This window comes from Poecilia reticulata, chromosome 15, assembly GCF_904066995.2.
Source record: "Poecilia reticulata chromosome 15, P_reticulata-male-v2, whole genome shotgun sequence".
Taxonomy (NCBI): Eukaryota; Metazoa; Chordata; class Actinopteri; order Cyprinodontiformes; family Poeciliidae; genus Poecilia; species Poecilia reticulata.
Genome location: NC_088844.1, coordinates 894520 through 913582, shown reverse-complemented (window position 1 = coordinate 913582; position 19063 = coordinate 894520). Strand labels below are relative to the sequence as shown.

The following is a 19063-nucleotide window of genomic DNA, read 5'->3' as shown; positions in this document are numbered from 1 at the left end:
AGACTATGTTTGATATCCCAAGTAAGTTGAGAACCAGTTCACTGCTCTGTCCCTTAAGCCTGGATCACATCTCCAATGTCTGTGCTAGTGACTTTCTGATGCACTAAGACAGTCAGTTTCTGATTGGCTACACAACACATTCCATAGGCATAATTTGTCCTCAGGGAACACTACACAAGCTGCAATATCAGTTCAAGATAAACCAACAAGTTGAATATCCCCGATTTCAGACTGGAGCAGTCCGGAAGTCCTACCAAGCAAACTAGATCAATTTTGGCATGCCACAACCAGCAGGAATGTTTTTTAAGACTATCTTTAGAGCCATCTCAATAATCAGGGCATTCCAAAGATTGACAAAGGTGAGACATTGGGACAAAATTTTGGACAAAAATCTTGCTGTGTGAACTACGCAAAAGGCCCTCTAAGTGCTCCAGTTGAGAAATTTTAATTCTCTAATCCACTATATCAAATACAGCTGTTATAACAACACTATCACCAGAGTCAGTAGCAATAAATATGTAATTAAATCTGGCATAAACAGCGGAAGCAGTGCTGTAGAAACCAAATTGGACAATTTCAACAATATTCTGCTGCTCCAGGTACTGAAAATAAAAAAATTCTTCAAGGATTCTTGACGGTGAAGGCCGTCTATAAATGTAGTGTATTGACATCAGCAAACAACAATAAGACGTGACTCATCTAATTAATGTAAATGCTCAGTGTTTCTCTTTACAATTCAAACTGAAGCAATCATTTCCAAAGAGGAAAACAAATCAAATAAAAGGAGAGCTTACTGAATAACTAAATATCCGTAGATAAAAATAAACAAAAATGCTTTTAGCAGGTTATTACAGCCATGGCCATGTTTCCAGTTTCAAAGTATATGATGGTTTTAATGGTTACTGATTCAAAGTCACAAAAATAATAACCAACCGCTTTGACTCCTTCCAGTCTGGTTTTTGTGCTCACCACAGCACGGAAACTGCCCTTGTAAAAGTGTTCAATGATGTCCACATAAATACAGACTGTGGGAGAACCACAGTGCTGGTTCTGTTGGACCTCAGTGCAGCTTTTGACACCGTCGACCATGACATTTTACTTAATCGACTGGAGAGTTGGGTCGGACTCTCCGGTCCAGTGCTCAACTGGTTTGAATCTTAGATAAAGAACAGGTATTTCTTTGTTTCAATTGGAAACTTCTCATCAAAGAGGTGAAAGGTCACGTGTGGGGTACCCTAAGGTTCAATCCTAGGACCCCTCTTATTCAATATTTATATGACCCCACTGGCTCAGGTTATAACAGGAAATAAGATCAGCTACCATAATTATGCAGATGATACACAGCTCTATGCATTATAATGTCACCAGGTGACTGAACCCATCCAAGATAAATGTGTGGATGTGCCAAAACTCTCTGTTGTTAGTTTATAAATCACTTAACGGCTTAGCACCACAATACATTAAAGATCTGCTGTTGTTGTATCAACCATCTAGACCCCTCAGGTCTTCTGGCTCTGGTCTGCTCTGCATCCCCAGAACCAGAACCAAACAAGGAGAAGCAGCATTCAGCTTCTATGCACCACAAATTTGGAACAAACTTCCAGAAAACTGCAAAACAGCTGAAACACTGAGTACCTTTAAATCTCGACTAAAAACCCACCTGTTTAGAGTTGTATTTGAAACATAATCAATTACAAATTTAATCATGGCACTTGACTTAATGTAATGTTTTGATTGTTGATTCTATTGTCATGTTGGTGTCGAGTTTCCTAACCCACATGCAGAAAACACTCCAAAGGCAGGAAATACAATGATGAGATTTATTTACAGTGAATGCGAACAAATGTGAAATCTAATCCAAGGTTCGTCTGGCTGGTCTCGAGGCAACTAGGGGAGGACAGAGATGGTTAGTCAAGATCCAGGAAATCTTGCTGTTTGGGTGGAGATTGGTGACTATACCTGCTTGGGGAGAGTTTTGGGACCGGGGGAGGACCTAGAGAATCTGGAGGCTGGTCAGGGGTTTCAGGTTGAAGGCTGAGGTCAGCGGCGGCAGCAGAGGACGGACAGGTCAGAGGCGGCGGCGGAGGACGGACAAGTCCCTAGGCGGTGAGGGTTCCGTCTCAAGGACTGGTTGTTGACCTGATAATTCAGGACCGGGGCAGCTGTGAAGGCAGAGACAAGAAGGGTCAGAATCAGCGATCAGATCGAGGCAGACGTAGCTCAAGGTAAGCCTGTACCATTACTGGCTAACACTCTGGCAGAGAAGTGTCAGCATCCTCCTCCACTTATACGCCTCCAAATGGTTAGATGGAGAACAGGTGTGCAGGCGCCGGCCCATGCCCTCAGGAGGAAGGTCACAGGCTCCCTCTAGTGGAAAAGAAAACTGACAAACTTCCGGATCCCAACATCTATGTTGCATGACTTTTGTTTTTGCTATGATGTAAAGCACTTTGAAATGCCTTACTGCTGAAATGTGCTATACAAATAAAATTTTATTTGATTTTGAAAAATATGTTACTCTGTTGAAGGTTTGATCAGACCAGAGATTTCTGTAGTTGGTTTCAGTTCGCTTTGTATGATGGTCAAAGTAGGTGAACGCGTCAAACTTCATCTCAGTTATTAAAGAGAAACAACTACTTGCTTACAAAAATGCCACAGTGTCCCAGACTCAATGCATTGGTCCAGACAGGCATTCTAATCATAGCCTAGTAAATAGTTTTCCTCCTATGAGATATTCTCAAATCCAGACTAAAAACACAATTCACATGTTTCTCATGAACTTAATTTTCTCTAGGTCAGGAGTGCTGTAAATAAGTTTTGCTGAAAAGAAATCCTTGCTGCTGCGGTTCGTGTAGCACCTCATATTCAAAAACTATTATTAACCTTGTCTTCATGTCGTTCCTGTCGTTCCTCCTTTTCCCTCTACCCATTTCCTGTCTGCAAGTAAAGGCCACAAAAACTGGGGGGAAAAAAATCTATAGTCTCTAGAAGTTTCTAAACAACACATTAAGTCTTCTCAACAGTCTGTGCCATTGCTGTTCCTCATAAAAATGTAGAAATTTAAAATTGTCATGAGTCAACAGAAGGAAAGGTTGTGAATGGTGATGCTGATTTTCTGCTCTGTTTTAGAATTAAAGTCTGTCTGTAGTTTTAACAACAGCAGCGGAGGAAGAGAACAAAGACATTCAGTTCATGTTGGCCACATTTCCAAACATCCAATTAACATTAACAGCCATCTCATTCAGTTCAGCACTTCTCTATTTGCATTGGAGGACGGTTTTTACAGTGTAGCTCCATAACGTCAAATCGGTACATGACATATGGCACAGACCAACACTAGCAACCGGGTCACCACAGGCCCCGCCTCCAGGAAGTAACCATTTCTCAACCACAGAGGATCCTTAAAAGAAAATGAAGAAAAGCATAGAACGAGGGTCTGGTTTTTACCAGACTTAGTCATAGATGGTGGTACATTTCTGATACACTAAAGCAGGGCTCCCCAAAATTTTCCTGTGACTGCCACATAACCTTTCCCTTCTCTGGTGGGGGGCCGGAGTCAGTTTGTAACAGAAAAAGTGTGACGATTGCAGGAGTGCATACATGTAAAAATGTATTGTTTTCCAGAAAGCACAATCAAATAACCCTCTCCGGGTGCTTCACAGAAAAAAATCCAGGAAATAACACTATTTATGAAATAAATACTGTATTTTCCGGACTATAAGCCGCAGATATCTCTGCCGCTCCAGGTTTTCCACAGCGATGCAGCAGCAGCAGAGGGGGGCGGACACCCAAAATTTGAGTCATAACAGGTCAATTGAATATCACATTTATTACGGATGAAAAAGAAAACGTTGCCAAGTTTAGATTTAACTGAACTGATTACGGTAGTTTCCGAACTGTAACTAACAGTAAAAGTGCTAATCCTTTGTGTCTGCTACTAGCATGTGCTAAATGAAAATAGGCGCTTTCTTCTTCTTTAGATTTCAAAGGCAGCTTGCATCCATTAATGTTGCACTACTACCATCTACTGGATCCTAATATCTATACCTCAAATTCTCATAATCTTTAAAAAAACTGAAAAATCTCCTTTTTCCCCTCAATGCTATTTAACTGATCAACAACATTCTCAAATTTCAATTTCCTATTAAAACCTAATTCCGTTTTAATGGGCGCTTTCTTCTTTTATTTCCAATTTTGACTTCCAATGATTCACTACCTGCTAAAGAGCCCCCTGGTGGTTGAAGAAAAATCCACATATACGCTGCATGGTTCAAAGCTTAGGAAAAAAATAGCGGCTTATAGTCCGGAAAATACGGTATATAAAAAAAAATCTAAATACTCTCTGGTATTGTTCAAGGGACCGGACCAAATGTGGAGGCAGGCGGATCCGGCCCGCAGGCCGTAGTTTGGGGACCACTGGGTTAGGGAACATTTAGAAGGTAAAGCGAACACTCAAAACCTTTTCAGTCACAGAATGAAAGTCTTTCCAAAAGGTCTGTAACAAATCACATGACCAGAATAGATGGAAAAACATACCTCTATGCCTCAAACATTTGCAGCACAGATTGGAACGGTTGGGGAACATTCTCTGGAGACGAACAGGGGTATAGGATCTATAGAAAAGTTTGAAATTTTGTTCATGTATAGAAATAGAAATGCATTGAGGAAAAGTTCCATTACAAATCTTGAGCCAATCTAAAGGACTGAATTTCACTTCCAGATCACGTTCCCACAGCCACTTGACAGAGTCAAAGCTTAATGGTTCAGAGTCGAGTAAAAAAGCATAGAACTTGGAAATCAGACCTTTGGGAAATTTGGTTGAAACCAGAGTATTTTCTAAATCTGTCAGTTCCCGATGGAAATCATTGGACCTGAACAATGATTCCATAAAATGCCCAATTTGAAGGTATTTAAAAACATTTTTTGAGGGATGTTGCTATTGTCCCTGATTTGATTAAATGATTTAATAGAACCAGAAATCAACAGATCAGAGAAATCCGTCAGACCAGAAGAAGATCAGTTCAATAGGCCAATACTTCTAATAGAAGTTGGTAGGTCCGGAGTCAGGGGGTATCAAATTGAGATAAAGGGAGGAATATTCAAGCATTTCCTTATGTCTTGCCATGCTTGGGTACAGACAAACCTCCCGACTGCTTGGGTTTAGTAAGAGTGGAGAACCTAATTCGCTGGTGCTCATTGTTCCAAATAATACAGGAAATATGAGAATTAAGGAATTTAAAGAATGTAAGGAACAAGTAGCAAGTAAGATTTTGAAACAGGTAGTTTAAGCGAGGGAGAACATTCATTTTTATTGTATTAACCCTACCAAGAAGTGATATAGATAAAGTGGACCATTTCAACATATCATTCTTAATGTTCTGAACTAGGGGGGAGTAGTTTGATGAGAATAAGTCTTTCAGATCAGGGGTGATAAAGATGCCCAAGTACTTGAAATCTCTTTTAGATGTATGAAAAATAGGCTGTAGCATTTTTCTGAGGGATATTGAGAGGAGAAGCAACAGACTTGCCTAAATTAATCTTATAATCTGAAAGAGCACAAAATTTATCTATGGAACTAAATACAGCCGGGGCTGATTTATTCGGGTTTTTCAGGTATAAAAGGACATCATCCGCAAAAAGAGAGATCACATGGTGAGCTTCACCTATCCTAATTCCAGATATATCTGGGTTAGATCTAATAGTCTCAGCTAAAGGTTCAATTAACAACATAAACAACAAAGGTGACAAGGGGCACCCCTGAGTACAACCCCTCTGAACAGAAAAACTGTCTGACGGCAAACCGTTAGCTGCCGGATTGGAATAGAAAGCTTTAATATCATGTTAATAAAATTAGGGCCGATGCCAAATTTCTGTAGAAGTAAGAATAAAAAGGGCCATTCTACCCGATTGAAGGCCTTTTATGCATCGAGAGAAATGATCAGAACAGGGTCTTTATGATGATTAAGATAATGAATGACATTCAGTGCACGATGCACATTGTCTGTTCCATATCTAGATTTCACAAAACCTGTCTGGTTAGGGTTTATTATCTTCGGAATAATTTTTTCTAGTCTCCGCGCCAGCACCTTCGCAACAATTTTGTAGTCAACATTAAGGAGACTGATAGATCTATAGAATGTGCAATCTAAGGAATTGTTATCTTTCTTCAACAGTGTGACGGAGGAGCCGTCACGAGCCGGGACTTAATTATGAGTCCGTGTCAACATACACACACACAATCGATAATTTACTTCTGTTGCAGGTTAAACTGATGCGGTTCATCGTGGGTGCATACACGGTGTTCCTGCTTTAGTTGGCATATCCATCTTAACCTGTTTTCAGTTCCAAACATTTTCCCGGTTTTGTTTTCAAGCAGAGTTATTTCCGGATTGTGGCGCGCCAGGGGAGAGTCATGTGATGACGTAATGACGTCATCGGAGCATACTGAGTGTTCTCTATTAAATTGATTATTGTATTTTTGATTACAAGTTTTATTTATATTTCTTATTATTATTATCATCATTATTATTTTGTATCCTTTAAGAGTTCATTTGAGTTGGAAGTAATTGTTGTATTTTTTTTGGTGCTTGTTTGGTTTCTGTGGGCGGAGCCTGTGGCTTTAAAAGCACGGCTCTACGCCACACGGAGGCAGTCTGTGGCTAGGGCTAGACTCCTGCCAGATCACAGTGAAGGTGATGGACTCTTACATGGAAGGTACTGTTGTCTTGTCTGCTGTTAAACCTGCCTTGGACGTCTTTGTATGCTGCCACTTTTTTGTTCACTTGAACTGAATAAATTTCACCAAAGTGATCTCTGGCCTTGGGCAATCTTTTTTTGTTTTTTGTTTGTCCAAGCATAAGAGAACCCTGTCACAAACAGTAAACTGATAGAGACAAAATTCCAGGAAGGAGGAACACCTCCTGCTAAGATATTAGCTGTGTCCGAATTCAGGGTCTGCATCCTTCGAAGGACTGATCTACGTAGGACGGGTCCTTCGAAGGCCGGGAATAAACTAAGACCAGAAGAAAAATATCTGTGGGTTCAGACAGGTCTAGCCTTCACCAACTGTCCCGCCCCCACCTCAACGTAACTCATGTTGCCAAGCAACCGTGACAGCGTGAAGCAGAGAGCGGAGAAGAAAAAAAATCCAACGGAGCCGAAGTTTGTTTTTCAGTCATGTATTACTGATTTCCATACTATTATTCACCTTTTATAGTAAAGGATGTTCCATAGTAAAAAGGAAATCTTAGTTTGATTCTAAAATGTTCAAATCAATCAATCAATCAAATTTTATTTGTATAGCACATTTTAGCAGCAAGGCATTTCAAAGTGATTTACATAATTAAAATAAAAACAGCATGTGATGGTGAATAAACAGAAAGACAAAGAGAATTAAAAAAAAAAGGTTAAAGATAAATACATTAAAACCCGCACCCCTTGTAGAACTTCAGTTAACTAAAACTCTGAGGTGTGAGACGTTTAAGACGCCATTTAACAAGGATTCTCACACCTCATAGTTTTAGTTAAAACGCCATTTAACAAGGATTCTCACATCCCTAGATTCGTTTAACTGGGACGTTTTCCGGGGGGGCTTTACATAGACAGTGTGAAAGAGAAATAAAAAGAAGTTAATAACTAGATGAAAAGTAAAGATAAAAACATTAAAAACATCAGACATCAAAACCCGCACTCTAAACCTAATTTAGCCATAAGCAACTCTAAACAGGTGGGTTTTAAGTTGATATTTAAAGGCACCCAATGTTTCAGCTGTTTTACAGTTTTCTGGAAGTTTGTTCCAAATTTGTGGTGCGTAGAAGCTGAATGCTGCTTCTCTTCGTTTGGTTCTGGTTCTGGGGATGTAGAGCAGGCCAGAACCAGAAGATCTGAGGGGTCTTAGACGGTTGGTACAGCAATAACAGATCTTTAATGTATTGTGGTGCTAAACCGTTTAGTGATTTATAAACCAACAGTATTTTAAAGTCTATTCTTTGAGCTACAGGGAGCCAGTGTAGGGACTTTAAAACTGGTGTTATGTCTCTATCTTCCTGGTTTTAGTGAGACCGCGAGCCGTATCGTGTACTGCACTTTTCTACAAGGAATACAAATTATTCATTTACAAATATAATACTCTCCACATCGCAGATAGGTTTATTTAACCGTAATGTCCTATTATGTTTGAAGGCTTAACTTTAATTAATCAGTCAAACCGATGTGCTCTGCTGCCTTGAAATACTTTATAAACCAAACATTTTTCAACCAGACCTGTCTGAATAATATTGGTGTTTAATTCCCACTCATTGGGGAATGCTAGCGGGAGTTTTTATAACGATGTGACAGGAGTTAGGCGTTTTTCTCTCGGTATACCGAACCTGGAACGCCCGGCCAGCTGACAGCTGGTGAGGGAAGCTGGCTGTTAATGTAGCGGTAGCAGACAGGTCCGAAAATGTCAGAGCAATATTGCAATTAGGAGATGTATTGATGAACCGAGCAGATATTTGAGATTTACACACTTAAATTCTCGCCTAAAAACATTGTGCCAAATCATGTTGTGTCATTTGAAGTGTTATATAGCTAAATAATTTGTCGCTATTCACTGCCATTGACGCTCTGCCTGAACGCCCAGTTAGAACACGCAATGAATCATGGGATATCATGGGCCGTGAAGGATACATCGGACCCATCCTTCAAATCTGGGGAAAAGAAGGACGCATTTGAAGGATGCATTTGAAGGAGTCTTTGAATTCGGACAGGCCTTGTCGCCACGCTATGACGTAATCGGCCTACAAATCCGTCCTTCGAAGGATACAAACCCTGAATTCAGACACAGCTATTTTTTATAGCAGGTAGAAAGATGGGATGGGTCTCGGTTCAGAACTTCTTAAAAAATTCCAGTGGAAATCCATCTGGACCAGGGCGCTTTCCATTCGGCTTCGATTGGATTGCCACCCAGACCTCCTCAAGTGTAAAGGCAGCATCAAGGGCAGAGCGAGCCTCTTCTGAAATTGAGGGCAAAATAACATCATTTAAATAGGAACCAATATCTGATTTGATTTTACCAGCCATGTAAAGGGATTTATAAAAGTCTTTGAAAGTGTTATTAATAGCAGACGGATCACAGGTAACATCCCCGTTGCATGTTCTTATCATATTGATAGTGCGATCATTGATTTGGTTCTTTAATTGATAGGCAAGCAGACGGCTTGACTTGTTACCAAACTTGTAATACTTCTGCTTAGTATAGAGTAACAGCTTCTGGGCATGGCGAGTATAGTCCATATTTAGCTTGGTCCTAGCAGCAACTAATGCCTTGAGATTCCCTGAAGTAGGAAATTGTTTATATTTATGCTCCAACCTAGTTTATATATATACTCCATTCTCTAGTTTTTTTCTGTTTTCCTCCAAAACTCTTTTCTGAAAAGAGCTATAGGAAATGAGCTGCCCTCATAAGGTGACCTTGGCCACATCCCCAATCATGGCAGAAGAAACTGGAGAAGATTCATTGTCAGACCAGTACTGTAAAAGATTATTCCTAACAAAGGTACAAAAAGAGTTGCTATTCAAGAACAAGATATTAAATCTCCAGATGGAAGTCCTCATAGTATTAAATGTAGATTTAAATTGTAAAATAGGGGCATGATTTGAAAGGGCGATTGAACCCATAGAGCAAGACAGAACAGAATGTAGATAGGTTTTTGGGATAAAAAAATAACCAAGTCTAGAATATGAGTTATGAGGATGTGAATAAAAAGAGTAGTCTTTCACTTTGGGGTTCAGCTGATGTCACACATCAACCAACCCAGTATCTGAACATAATTCTTTAAGAGCAGAAGAGGCTTTGGGGTTGGATACATGTGTCGAGGAGGATTTGTCCAAACCAGCATCAATTAAGCAATTGAATCGCCAGTCAGCAAGTCAAGACTATCACAATACTGACTAAACAATGAAATTACTTGCGAAATGAAGTTAGGTGAATCATTATTAGGGACATAGACATTGAGTATGGTTATAGATTGGTCAGCAATTGAACCTTTAATTAGAATAAATCTACCTTCCGAATCTCTTTCCTCACATACGAGGGTAAAGGGCAGTTTCTTATTAATAAGGATGGCTGTGCCCGTTTTGTTCTGCGAATGAGAAGAAAAATAAACATTGCCCACCCAGTCTCGTTTTAGTTTTAGATGTTCCACATTGGATAACCTAGTCTCCTGGAGAAGTGCAATATCAGTTTCTTGCTTCTTCAAAAAAGTCAAAATTTTCTTCCTCTTGAAACCTAGGCCTAAACCCTGGACATTCCAGGAAATGAGATTAAGTGGCCGAAGCATAATGGCTTAACGTAATATGAATGATGTTAGAAGGAGATGAATGAAATACTGAGACCAAAAAGAGACATGAGGAAGAAAAAACCAAGATTATTGTGGAGCGACTAAAGAAAAGACAAAACAAAACCCCTCGACAAGCAGCACATGCCCTCGCATATCCTGCCCCCAATTGGCAGGAAAGAAACATCCCAAAAGAAGTCACCACAAAACCTAAGTATAACTTCACAATACTGTATCTAAATACTGTACCCTAAACAAATAAGACACCCAAAAACCGCATCAGTGCCCCAGGATGAATACTGAACACCACCTACAGTCCTAACTCCATAGAAAATTGGAAAATAAAATGTAAACATCCATCCATTTTCCTGCACCCTTGTCCGTCAGTGGGGTCGGGGGGGTTGCTGGTGCCTATCTCCAGCTAACGTTCCGGGCAAGAGGCGGGGTACACCCTGGACAGGTCGCCAGTCTGTCGCAGGGCAACACAGAGACACACAGGACAAACAACCATGCACACACACACTCACACCTAGGGGCAATTTGGAAAGGCCAATTAACCTGACAGTCATGTTTTTGGACTGTGGGAGGAAACCGGAGTACCCGGAGAAAACCCACGCATGCACAGGGAGAACATGCAAACTCCATGCAGAAAGACCGGGGCCGGGAATCGAACCCAGAACCTTCTTGCTGCAAGGCAACAGCTCTACCAACTGCACCACTGTGCAGCCCAAAATGTAAACAAAAATATTATAATATTGGTAACAAAGTGAAATAATATTGATGCATGAATAAGCGAATAAAATTCCTGTCATGATTTGAGGTGTGGCGGTGAAGAAATACGCAGATGAGTTCAGGTTGACAGGATGAAATGAAGGTTTAATGGTGAAAAAACTGACAAAAATCCATGAACAGATGAAGCACTGGGGAACAACGAGAAGACCGGATGAACGACAAAGACGTCTGACGTACGACAAGACAAGGACCCGACAAGGAACTTGTCTTAAATACACAGGGAGGGTAATTAGGGAATGAGACACACCTGGGAAGCAATCAAGGGGAAGGAGACAGGACACTACAAGGACTCACAGGGGAACACAACTAAATAAACAGAAAAACTTAGAAATAAATACACAGAAAACAAAGATCCCAACAAGTCCAGTATTAGCATGCATTGCCTTGCTTATATTCATTTCCATTCTCTCTCATAGAATAGAGAATTAGTATTTGAATATCATAATATAGCTCAAGACACCGTAAAGTATACAAAATGAAATTGTTCTTTGTGTAGTCATGCTTTCATAGTCCAGAACTTGGCGTGAAAGGGATGAAACGGTCAGAGAGGACTTGGTGAACAGTCTTGACTCTCTACAGCGCCATCAAAAAGAACAAAAACAACAATGGAGAGCGAAAGATTTACCTCACTTAATAGAGTCAGCTTAATAGAGTCAGCTGGCTCGATCTCCAGCGAAGGGAAATCGGAAGGAAGGCCAACCAGAGCTGGAAGAGTTGATTGGAGAAAATCCACCAAGGGGGTAGTGCCCTCCGTCCCCTCTGGGAGATTGAGAATTTTCAGATTTTTGCGGCGACTGCGGTTCTCCAAATCATCAACTTTCAGCAGAAGATGCTCCACTGCTTTTTCCATGGCAGCTAAGCAAGAGCTGTGGTCCTCCGAACGGTTCTCCGCAGCGGAAATCCTTTCCTCGGCCTCCTCCATGCTCTTCTCCAGCTGTGACGCTCGGTTGGACAGAGACGGGAGGGAATCCTCCACAGAGGTAATGGATATCTTTATATTTAACTGTATTTTTTCCTATTTGTTAAGTGTAATGAAATCATGAGATACTGTACTGCTAAAACCAACAGAGCTTTTACAGAAGCAGCATTTCCTCCAAAGTTTTTTTTTTTTTTGCCAATACCATATTTGGAAGTTTTATAACTCAAGAAAATTGGGTTTGGTATTTGGAGTATTTCATTTAGACAATTTGAAATTCATATCAGCAGCTCAGTGGCTTTAGCGAGGCTTGATGGCCAACACCACATGGTAAATCACTTTTTCATGGCCTTTCTCAAGCCTAAATACAGAAAGCCATTCATTTGTTGCAAAATGTTCAATAGAGTGAAAGATTCTAGAACTATCTTATGGCTTTGTTTGAGTCATTCCTTTGAAACCAAATAGAATATATCAAGCATTTTAGATGCAGTGGAGCCAATCTGAGACACTTCACTTCAGGAAAAAGTGCATTTTCTTCATCGATTTTTTTTCTCTCCATTTGGTTTAAGGAATGTAATTTTGCTAGCCTTTAAATGCCTGTATCATCCGGAACTGTATCATTAGACATGATTAGCAGAGCCTAGACATCTCAGCATGTGAATATTTTTAAAATGATAGAAGCCTCTGGTTCCAAGAGTCACTTTAATTGCATATCTTCCGGGAACAGAAAAGATGTCTGAGAGAAAAACACCTAGTGGAAAATTGAAGTTCACCCTTGATGTGTCCTCAGAAGCTTAAGTGCACCTTACATCTGCATGAGTTTACATAAAGCTTTAAGAGACCAGAGAAAAGTTTTTGTCTCCGTAGAGAGGGAACATAAAGCTGGTGTAGCTCTATACTAGCGGTTCTCAAGGTGGGCGGTACCGCCCCCCAGGGGGCGTTCAGAGGATGGCAGGGGGCGCTGTCGGACATTTTTACAAGAGGGGGACGCTGAGATTCCTCTGGGGGGCGTTTGGTCGAAGGTAAACTTTACACCTTAAATGCTCAACAATGCCAGTTTAGACTTTGAGCAACTTGGTAAAACTGTATTGTGTAACATTAAATCATGCTTGGCTGCAATGATATAGATGGCAGCTCTTCTTTTATTCAGTGTTTGTAGCTTATTGGCGCAGCTCCGCTCCTGCTACCGGCGCATCAGTTCAGCGTTACACCGGCTGATGACGTTGCTGAGATTCACTTTGTCTGGTATTTTTGCCAGTTCTGTGATCATGTTAAGCAGCAACTTATATTAAAAAGTGTTTTATTTCTGTTTGAAAGCTGCCCGCTTCCATGGAAGAACAACAGAAAATCTCTCTTGTAAACATGCAATTACTAAAATCACGATACCCTCACTTTTTATCCCTCTGAAAAATGAACCCATTTAAATAAAGAAATCCCTCCATGGGTGATACCATGATAGAGGGCGTTCATTTTAAAGCGTTAACACCGGAGCTGTAAGTGGTCCGGTATGAAACGGGTGTGATAGAACGACGATACCACATCACTTTCAAATTTCAATAATCAGAATGCAGAAATTGTTTCCATTGTTTTAAAAGGTTTTTGTTAGACTGCCTTTTCCCCATCGATATGTTTCACGACGGCCCTGCAGAACCTTAGGGGGTAAAAAAAAAACGACGCGCACATTGCGCAAAACTCTGAAACAGGAGAAGCGGGACATAAAACGGAGCGACAAACTAGATGTGAATTATGGCATAAAAACAGAGACTCCGATGCTGAACAGTAAAAAATCAACACATGATGTGAAATGACAATTAGGCGGCGCAGCAGGTGATGAGTTAAGATTACTGTTGGTGAGCGTCAATAAACGATCAAATAAATCCAGCAACAGGAAAGAAACTAAAGTGGGCATAGCAATAAACTAAGAGAGGATAATACTAATCAAAGGAAACTAAATGGAAATGAATGAAGAACAAAATGCAAGAATAAACTAAGAAACTAAAGTAAACAGAGGAATAAGCTGATATGGCAAGACCTTTCAAGCAATAATTAATACAGAGGTCTGTTTGGCAAGAATAAACAGACACTATTTCCAGATAAAAGGTAAAATAATATTGTTTGAAGTGCCATGGGTTTGTTGAGACCACATCTAGTACTGAGAATAAATATATCTTACAGACCATAACAGTAAATAATTTATCACTTATTTATGTTTTTAATTAGATTTGATATATTTATTTCTTCAATATTATTTTTCATGTCAGTGTTAATGTCATGAAGCTGATGATTCCATGGCACTTTCAATTTGACTCATTAGGATTTGATTAAGAACCAGATTTGTTCTTTGTAATTTCTGTCCAGTAAAACTATTAATCTATAAATCAATAGACAGGTCTATATAAAGATATAATCCATGTTTCTGTCTCATATTTGTATGGCATTAAAAGGATCTGGAACTTTTGTTTTTCCACTGAAAGCTCTGGTTTTCACAATAAATGCCATGTGGGTGAAATTTTATGGATGATACTCTGATGTCCCATTCTCCTGAAGGCAGCACAGAGCTGCACCACCAGAAACCGACGAAAACACTGAAGAGAAGAAAAGCTATGATTAATGTAGTTACAGTTCTATCCATGTTTTGATGTTGCAGAGCTCAGTCGTTTGCAAATAGTTCAAAGTTTATATTGGCATATTGAACATCTTTTATCTGGTCATTTTGTGGAATATTTAACAACTAGAAAATGGCAAAGCATAAGAATATTTTCCACTCTGATTGGCTGCTGTTAGGCCTACAAATTTTAACTTGAATGTCCATTGCATTTTTCGTAGACGCCTGTGAAAATAATTTCTTCTCCCATGGCTTTTTTGTTCTCTGGGAAATTATTTTTGATGATATATACAGAAACAAGCATAAAAATCAAAACAGCTACTATAGTGATGGTAATAATAATAAAATAATGGTCAGTGCTAAGTAGCCTACAAATTCTTTGGTGGGGGGCGGTGAGGGACCTGGATCTTAAGCCAGGTAGGGGGGCGCTAGCCCAAAAAAGGTTGAGAAACACTGCTCTATACGCAAATTCTCCAGATTAAAAAAGGAACTATGAAAACGCTGTATCTAACTCCTACTTCGTTGTGCAAAAACATGCGTAAGTTGTGTAAACCATCAGACAGTAAATCCACAGACATGTTGTTTCTAATATATATTAATATATATTAATAATGATTTGATCCCAACAAAATCTGAAATGAAAGAATACTACTACCAGGAGACACAAAGTGCTCTGATTAAATCAAACTAAAAAAAGTTTTTCACCTACTTAAAAAATGCATCTGTCTAAAGAAACAACAGCCACCATTACCCTCAAAACATACCAGGACAAGCTACCAAAGGCTTTAGAAGACAAATTCATGGACCATCTACAAATCTAAAAAAAAACTAAGAAACAAAAAACATGTGAAGCAAAGACCTAAACTTTCAAGTACCTATAACTTGTTCACTTTTATTCATTTACAACACTTTATCACTTGCATGTCAATCAGTGTCTCACACACTGCAGAACAGAACAACATAGAATACACAAAATGTGTTACATTACATTGGACCTTAAATAGGGGATCAATGTGATGATAGCGCATTAATAGCGCCTCCAGCCTCTGGACACTACGCTGACAAACACAGCAAACCTTCTTGCTACAGCTCGCATTGATGTGCCATCCTGGATGAGCTGCACTACCTGAGCCACTTGTGTGGGTTGTAGAGTCTGTCTCATGCTACCACGTGTGTGAAAGCACCACCAACATTCAAAACTGACCAAAACATCAGCCAGACAGCATAGGTACTGAGAAGTGGTCTGTGGTCCCCCCCTGCAGAACCACTCCTTTATTGAGTGTTTCTTCCATTTGCACAACAGCAGGGGAAATTGATTATCAATCAGTGTTGCTTCCTAAGTGGACAGTTTGATTTCACAGAAGTTTGATTTACTTGGAGTTATATTGTGTTGTTTAAGTGTTCCCTTTTTTGAGCAGTATATATATATATATATATATATATATATATAATGTAAATTCCCTTCTCACCCTCCGCGGGTGGTCTCTCTCATCCTCTCAGTGTTCGTTCTGTACAAAGTATTCAATTTGAATATTTCATTCATTCAGATCTAGGATGTGTTATTTGAGTGTTCCCTTTATTTTTTGAGCAGTGTATTTACCAATATTGAGCCACAACAGGTCTAGCAACTATGGTAAGCAGCCGCCGACTTCATTTCTGCCCGTAGAAGAAGAACAATCAAATAACACATCCTAGATCTGAATGAATGAAATATTCTCATTGAATACTTTGTTCTGTACAAAGCTGAATGTGCTGACAACAAAATCACACTAAAATCATCAATGGAAATCAAATGTATTAACCAATGGAGGCCTGGATTTGGAGCCACACACAAAATTAAAATGAAAAAACACACTACAGGCTGATCCAACTTTAATGTAATGTCCTTAAAACAAGTCAAAATGAGGCTCAGTATTGTGTGTGGCCTCCACGTGCCTGTATGACCTCCCTACAACGCCTGGGCATGCTCCTGATGAGGTGGCGGATGGTTTCCTGAGGGATCTCCTCCCAGACCTGGACTAAAGCATCCGCCAACTCCTGGACAGTCTGTGGTGCAACGTGACTTTGGTGGATGGAGCGAGACATGATGTCCCAGATGTGCTCAATCGGATTCAGGTCTGGGGAATGGGCGGGCCAGTCCATAGCTTCAATGCCTTCATCTTGCAGGAACTGCTGACACACTCCAGCCACATGAGGTCTAGCATTGTCCTGCATTAGGAGGAACCCAGGGCCAACCGCACCAGCATATGGTCTCACAAGGGGTCTGAGGATCTCATCTCGGTACCTAATGGCAGTCAGGCTACCTCTGGTGAGCACATGGAGGGCTGTGCGGCCCTCCAAAGAAATGCCACCCCACACCATTACTGACCCACTGCCAAATCGGTCATGCTGAAGGATGTTGCAGGCAGCAGACCACTCTCCACGGCGTCTCCAGACTCCGTCACATGTGCTCAGTGTGAACCTGCTTTCATCTGTGAAGAGCACAAGGCGCCAGTGGCGAATTTGCCAATCCTGGTGTTCTCTGGCAAATGCCAAGCGTCCTGCACGGTGTTGGGCTGTGACCGCAACTCCCATCTGTGGATGTCGGGCCCTCTTACCATCCTCATGGAGTCGGTTTCTAACCTTTTTGTGCAGACACATGCACATTTGTGGCCTGCTGGAGGTCATTTTGCAGGGCTCTGGCAGTGCTCCTCCTGTTCCTTCTTGCACAAAGGTGGAGGTAGTGGTCCTGCTGCTGGGTTGTTGCCCTCCTACGGCCTCCTCCACGTGTCCTGGTGTACTGGCCTGTCTCCTGGTAGCGCCTCCAGCCTCTGGACACTATGCTGACAGACACAGCAAACCTTCTTGCCACAGCTCGCATTGATGTGCCATCCTGGATGAGCTGCACTACCTGAGCCACTTGTGTGGGTTGTAGAGTCCGTCTCATGCTACCACGAGTGTGAAAGCACCACCAACATTCAAAACTGACCAAAACATCAGCCAGATAGCATAGGTACTGAGAAGTGGTCTGTGGTCCCCACCTGCAGAACCACTCCTTTATTGAGTGTGTCTTGCTATTTGCCAATAATTTCCATCTGTTGTCTATTCCATTTGCACAACAGCAGGGGAAATTGATTGTCAATCAGTGTTGCTTCCTAAGTGGGCAGTTTGATTTCACAGAAGTTTGATTTACTTGGAGTTATATTCCCTTTATTTTTTTGAGCAGTGTATATAAGGCGCACCGGATTATAAGGCGCAATGTTGCCTTTTGAGGAAATTGAAGGTTTGTAGGTGCGCCTTATAGTGCGGAAAATACGGTATGTATATATATATATATATATTTCCTTCTCACCTTCCACGGGTGGTCTCTTTCATCCTCTGAGCTCAGGTCCTCTACCAGAGGGCTGGGAGCTTGAGGGTTCTGCGCAGTATCTTGGCTGTGCCTAGAACTGCACATTTCTGGACTGAGATGTTTGACGTTGTTCCTGGGATCTGTTTTAGCCACTGCTCCAGTTTGGGGCTGACTGCCCTGAGGGCCCCGATGACCACAGGCACCACTGTGGTCTTAACCTTCCAGGTCTTTTTCAGTTCCTCTCTGAGGCCCTAGTATTTCTCCAGTTTCTCATGCTCCTTTTTCCTGATGTTGTAGTCACTTGGTATTGCTACATCCACCACAACGACTTTCCTCTAATGTTTATCCACCACCACAATATTCGTCAGGAAGTCCCACAGAATCTTAGCTCGGTCATTCTCCACCACTTTTGGGGTTGTTCCCCACTTTGATCTCGGGACTTCCAGTCTATATTCTGCACAGATGTTTCTGTACACTATCCCCGCCACTTGGTTATGTCGTTCCATGTACGCTTTCCCTGCCAGCATCTTGCACCCCGCTGTTATGTGCTGGACTGTCTCAGGGGCCTCCTTGCACAACCTACACCTCGGGTCTTGTCTAGTATGGTAGATCTGAGCCTCTATTGCTCTGGTGTTTAGGGCCTGTTCCTGTGCAGCCAGGATGAGTGCCTCTGTGTTGTCCTTGAGTCCAGCTTTTTCCAGCCATTGGTAGGATTTCCTGATATCAGCCACTTCAATTATTTGTCGGTGGTACATCCCATGTAAGGGCTTGTCCTCCCATGATGGTACCTCCAGCACCTTGTACTCTGGGCATGCTCCTGATGAGGTGGCGGATGGTCTCTTGAGGGATCTCCTCCCAGACCTGGACTAAAGCATCCGCCAACTCCTGGACAGTCTGTGGTGCAACGTGACGTTGGTGGATAGAGCGAGACATGATGTCCCAGATGTGCTCAATCGGATTCAGGTCTGGGGAATGGGCGGGCCAGTCCATAGCTTCAATGCCTTCATCTTGCAGGAACTGCTGACACACTCCAGCCACATGAGGTCTAGCATTGTCCTGCATTAGGAGGAACCCAGGGCCAACCGCACCAGCATATGGTC

The 19063-nt window shown here is 41.3% G+C and overlaps 1 protein-coding gene across 3 annotated transcripts in view; it reads right to left on the bottom strand.

Annotated features, from left to right (window-relative positions):
* Window positions 1-1765: 1765 nt before the first annotated feature.
* LOC145555015 (attractin-like protein 1) overlaps window positions 1766-19063 on the bottom strand; it is a 175988-nt gene continuing 158690 nt past the window's right edge. For 2 of the 3 annotated variants that reach the window (XR_014091050.1, XM_081616087.1), the window contains 2 exons: window positions 2238-2367; window positions 1766-2162 (listed from right to left, as the gene is read on the bottom strand). Coding sequence is in view for 2 of the 3 variants with exons in the window: in XM_081616087.1 (XP_081472213.1) it covers window positions 2269-2367 (99 nt within the window). In the remaining variant the exon portion in view is untranslated. The remainder of the gene's footprint in view (window positions 2163-2237; window positions 2368-19063) is intronic. The other variant, XM_081616088.1, reaches the window with a different exon arrangement.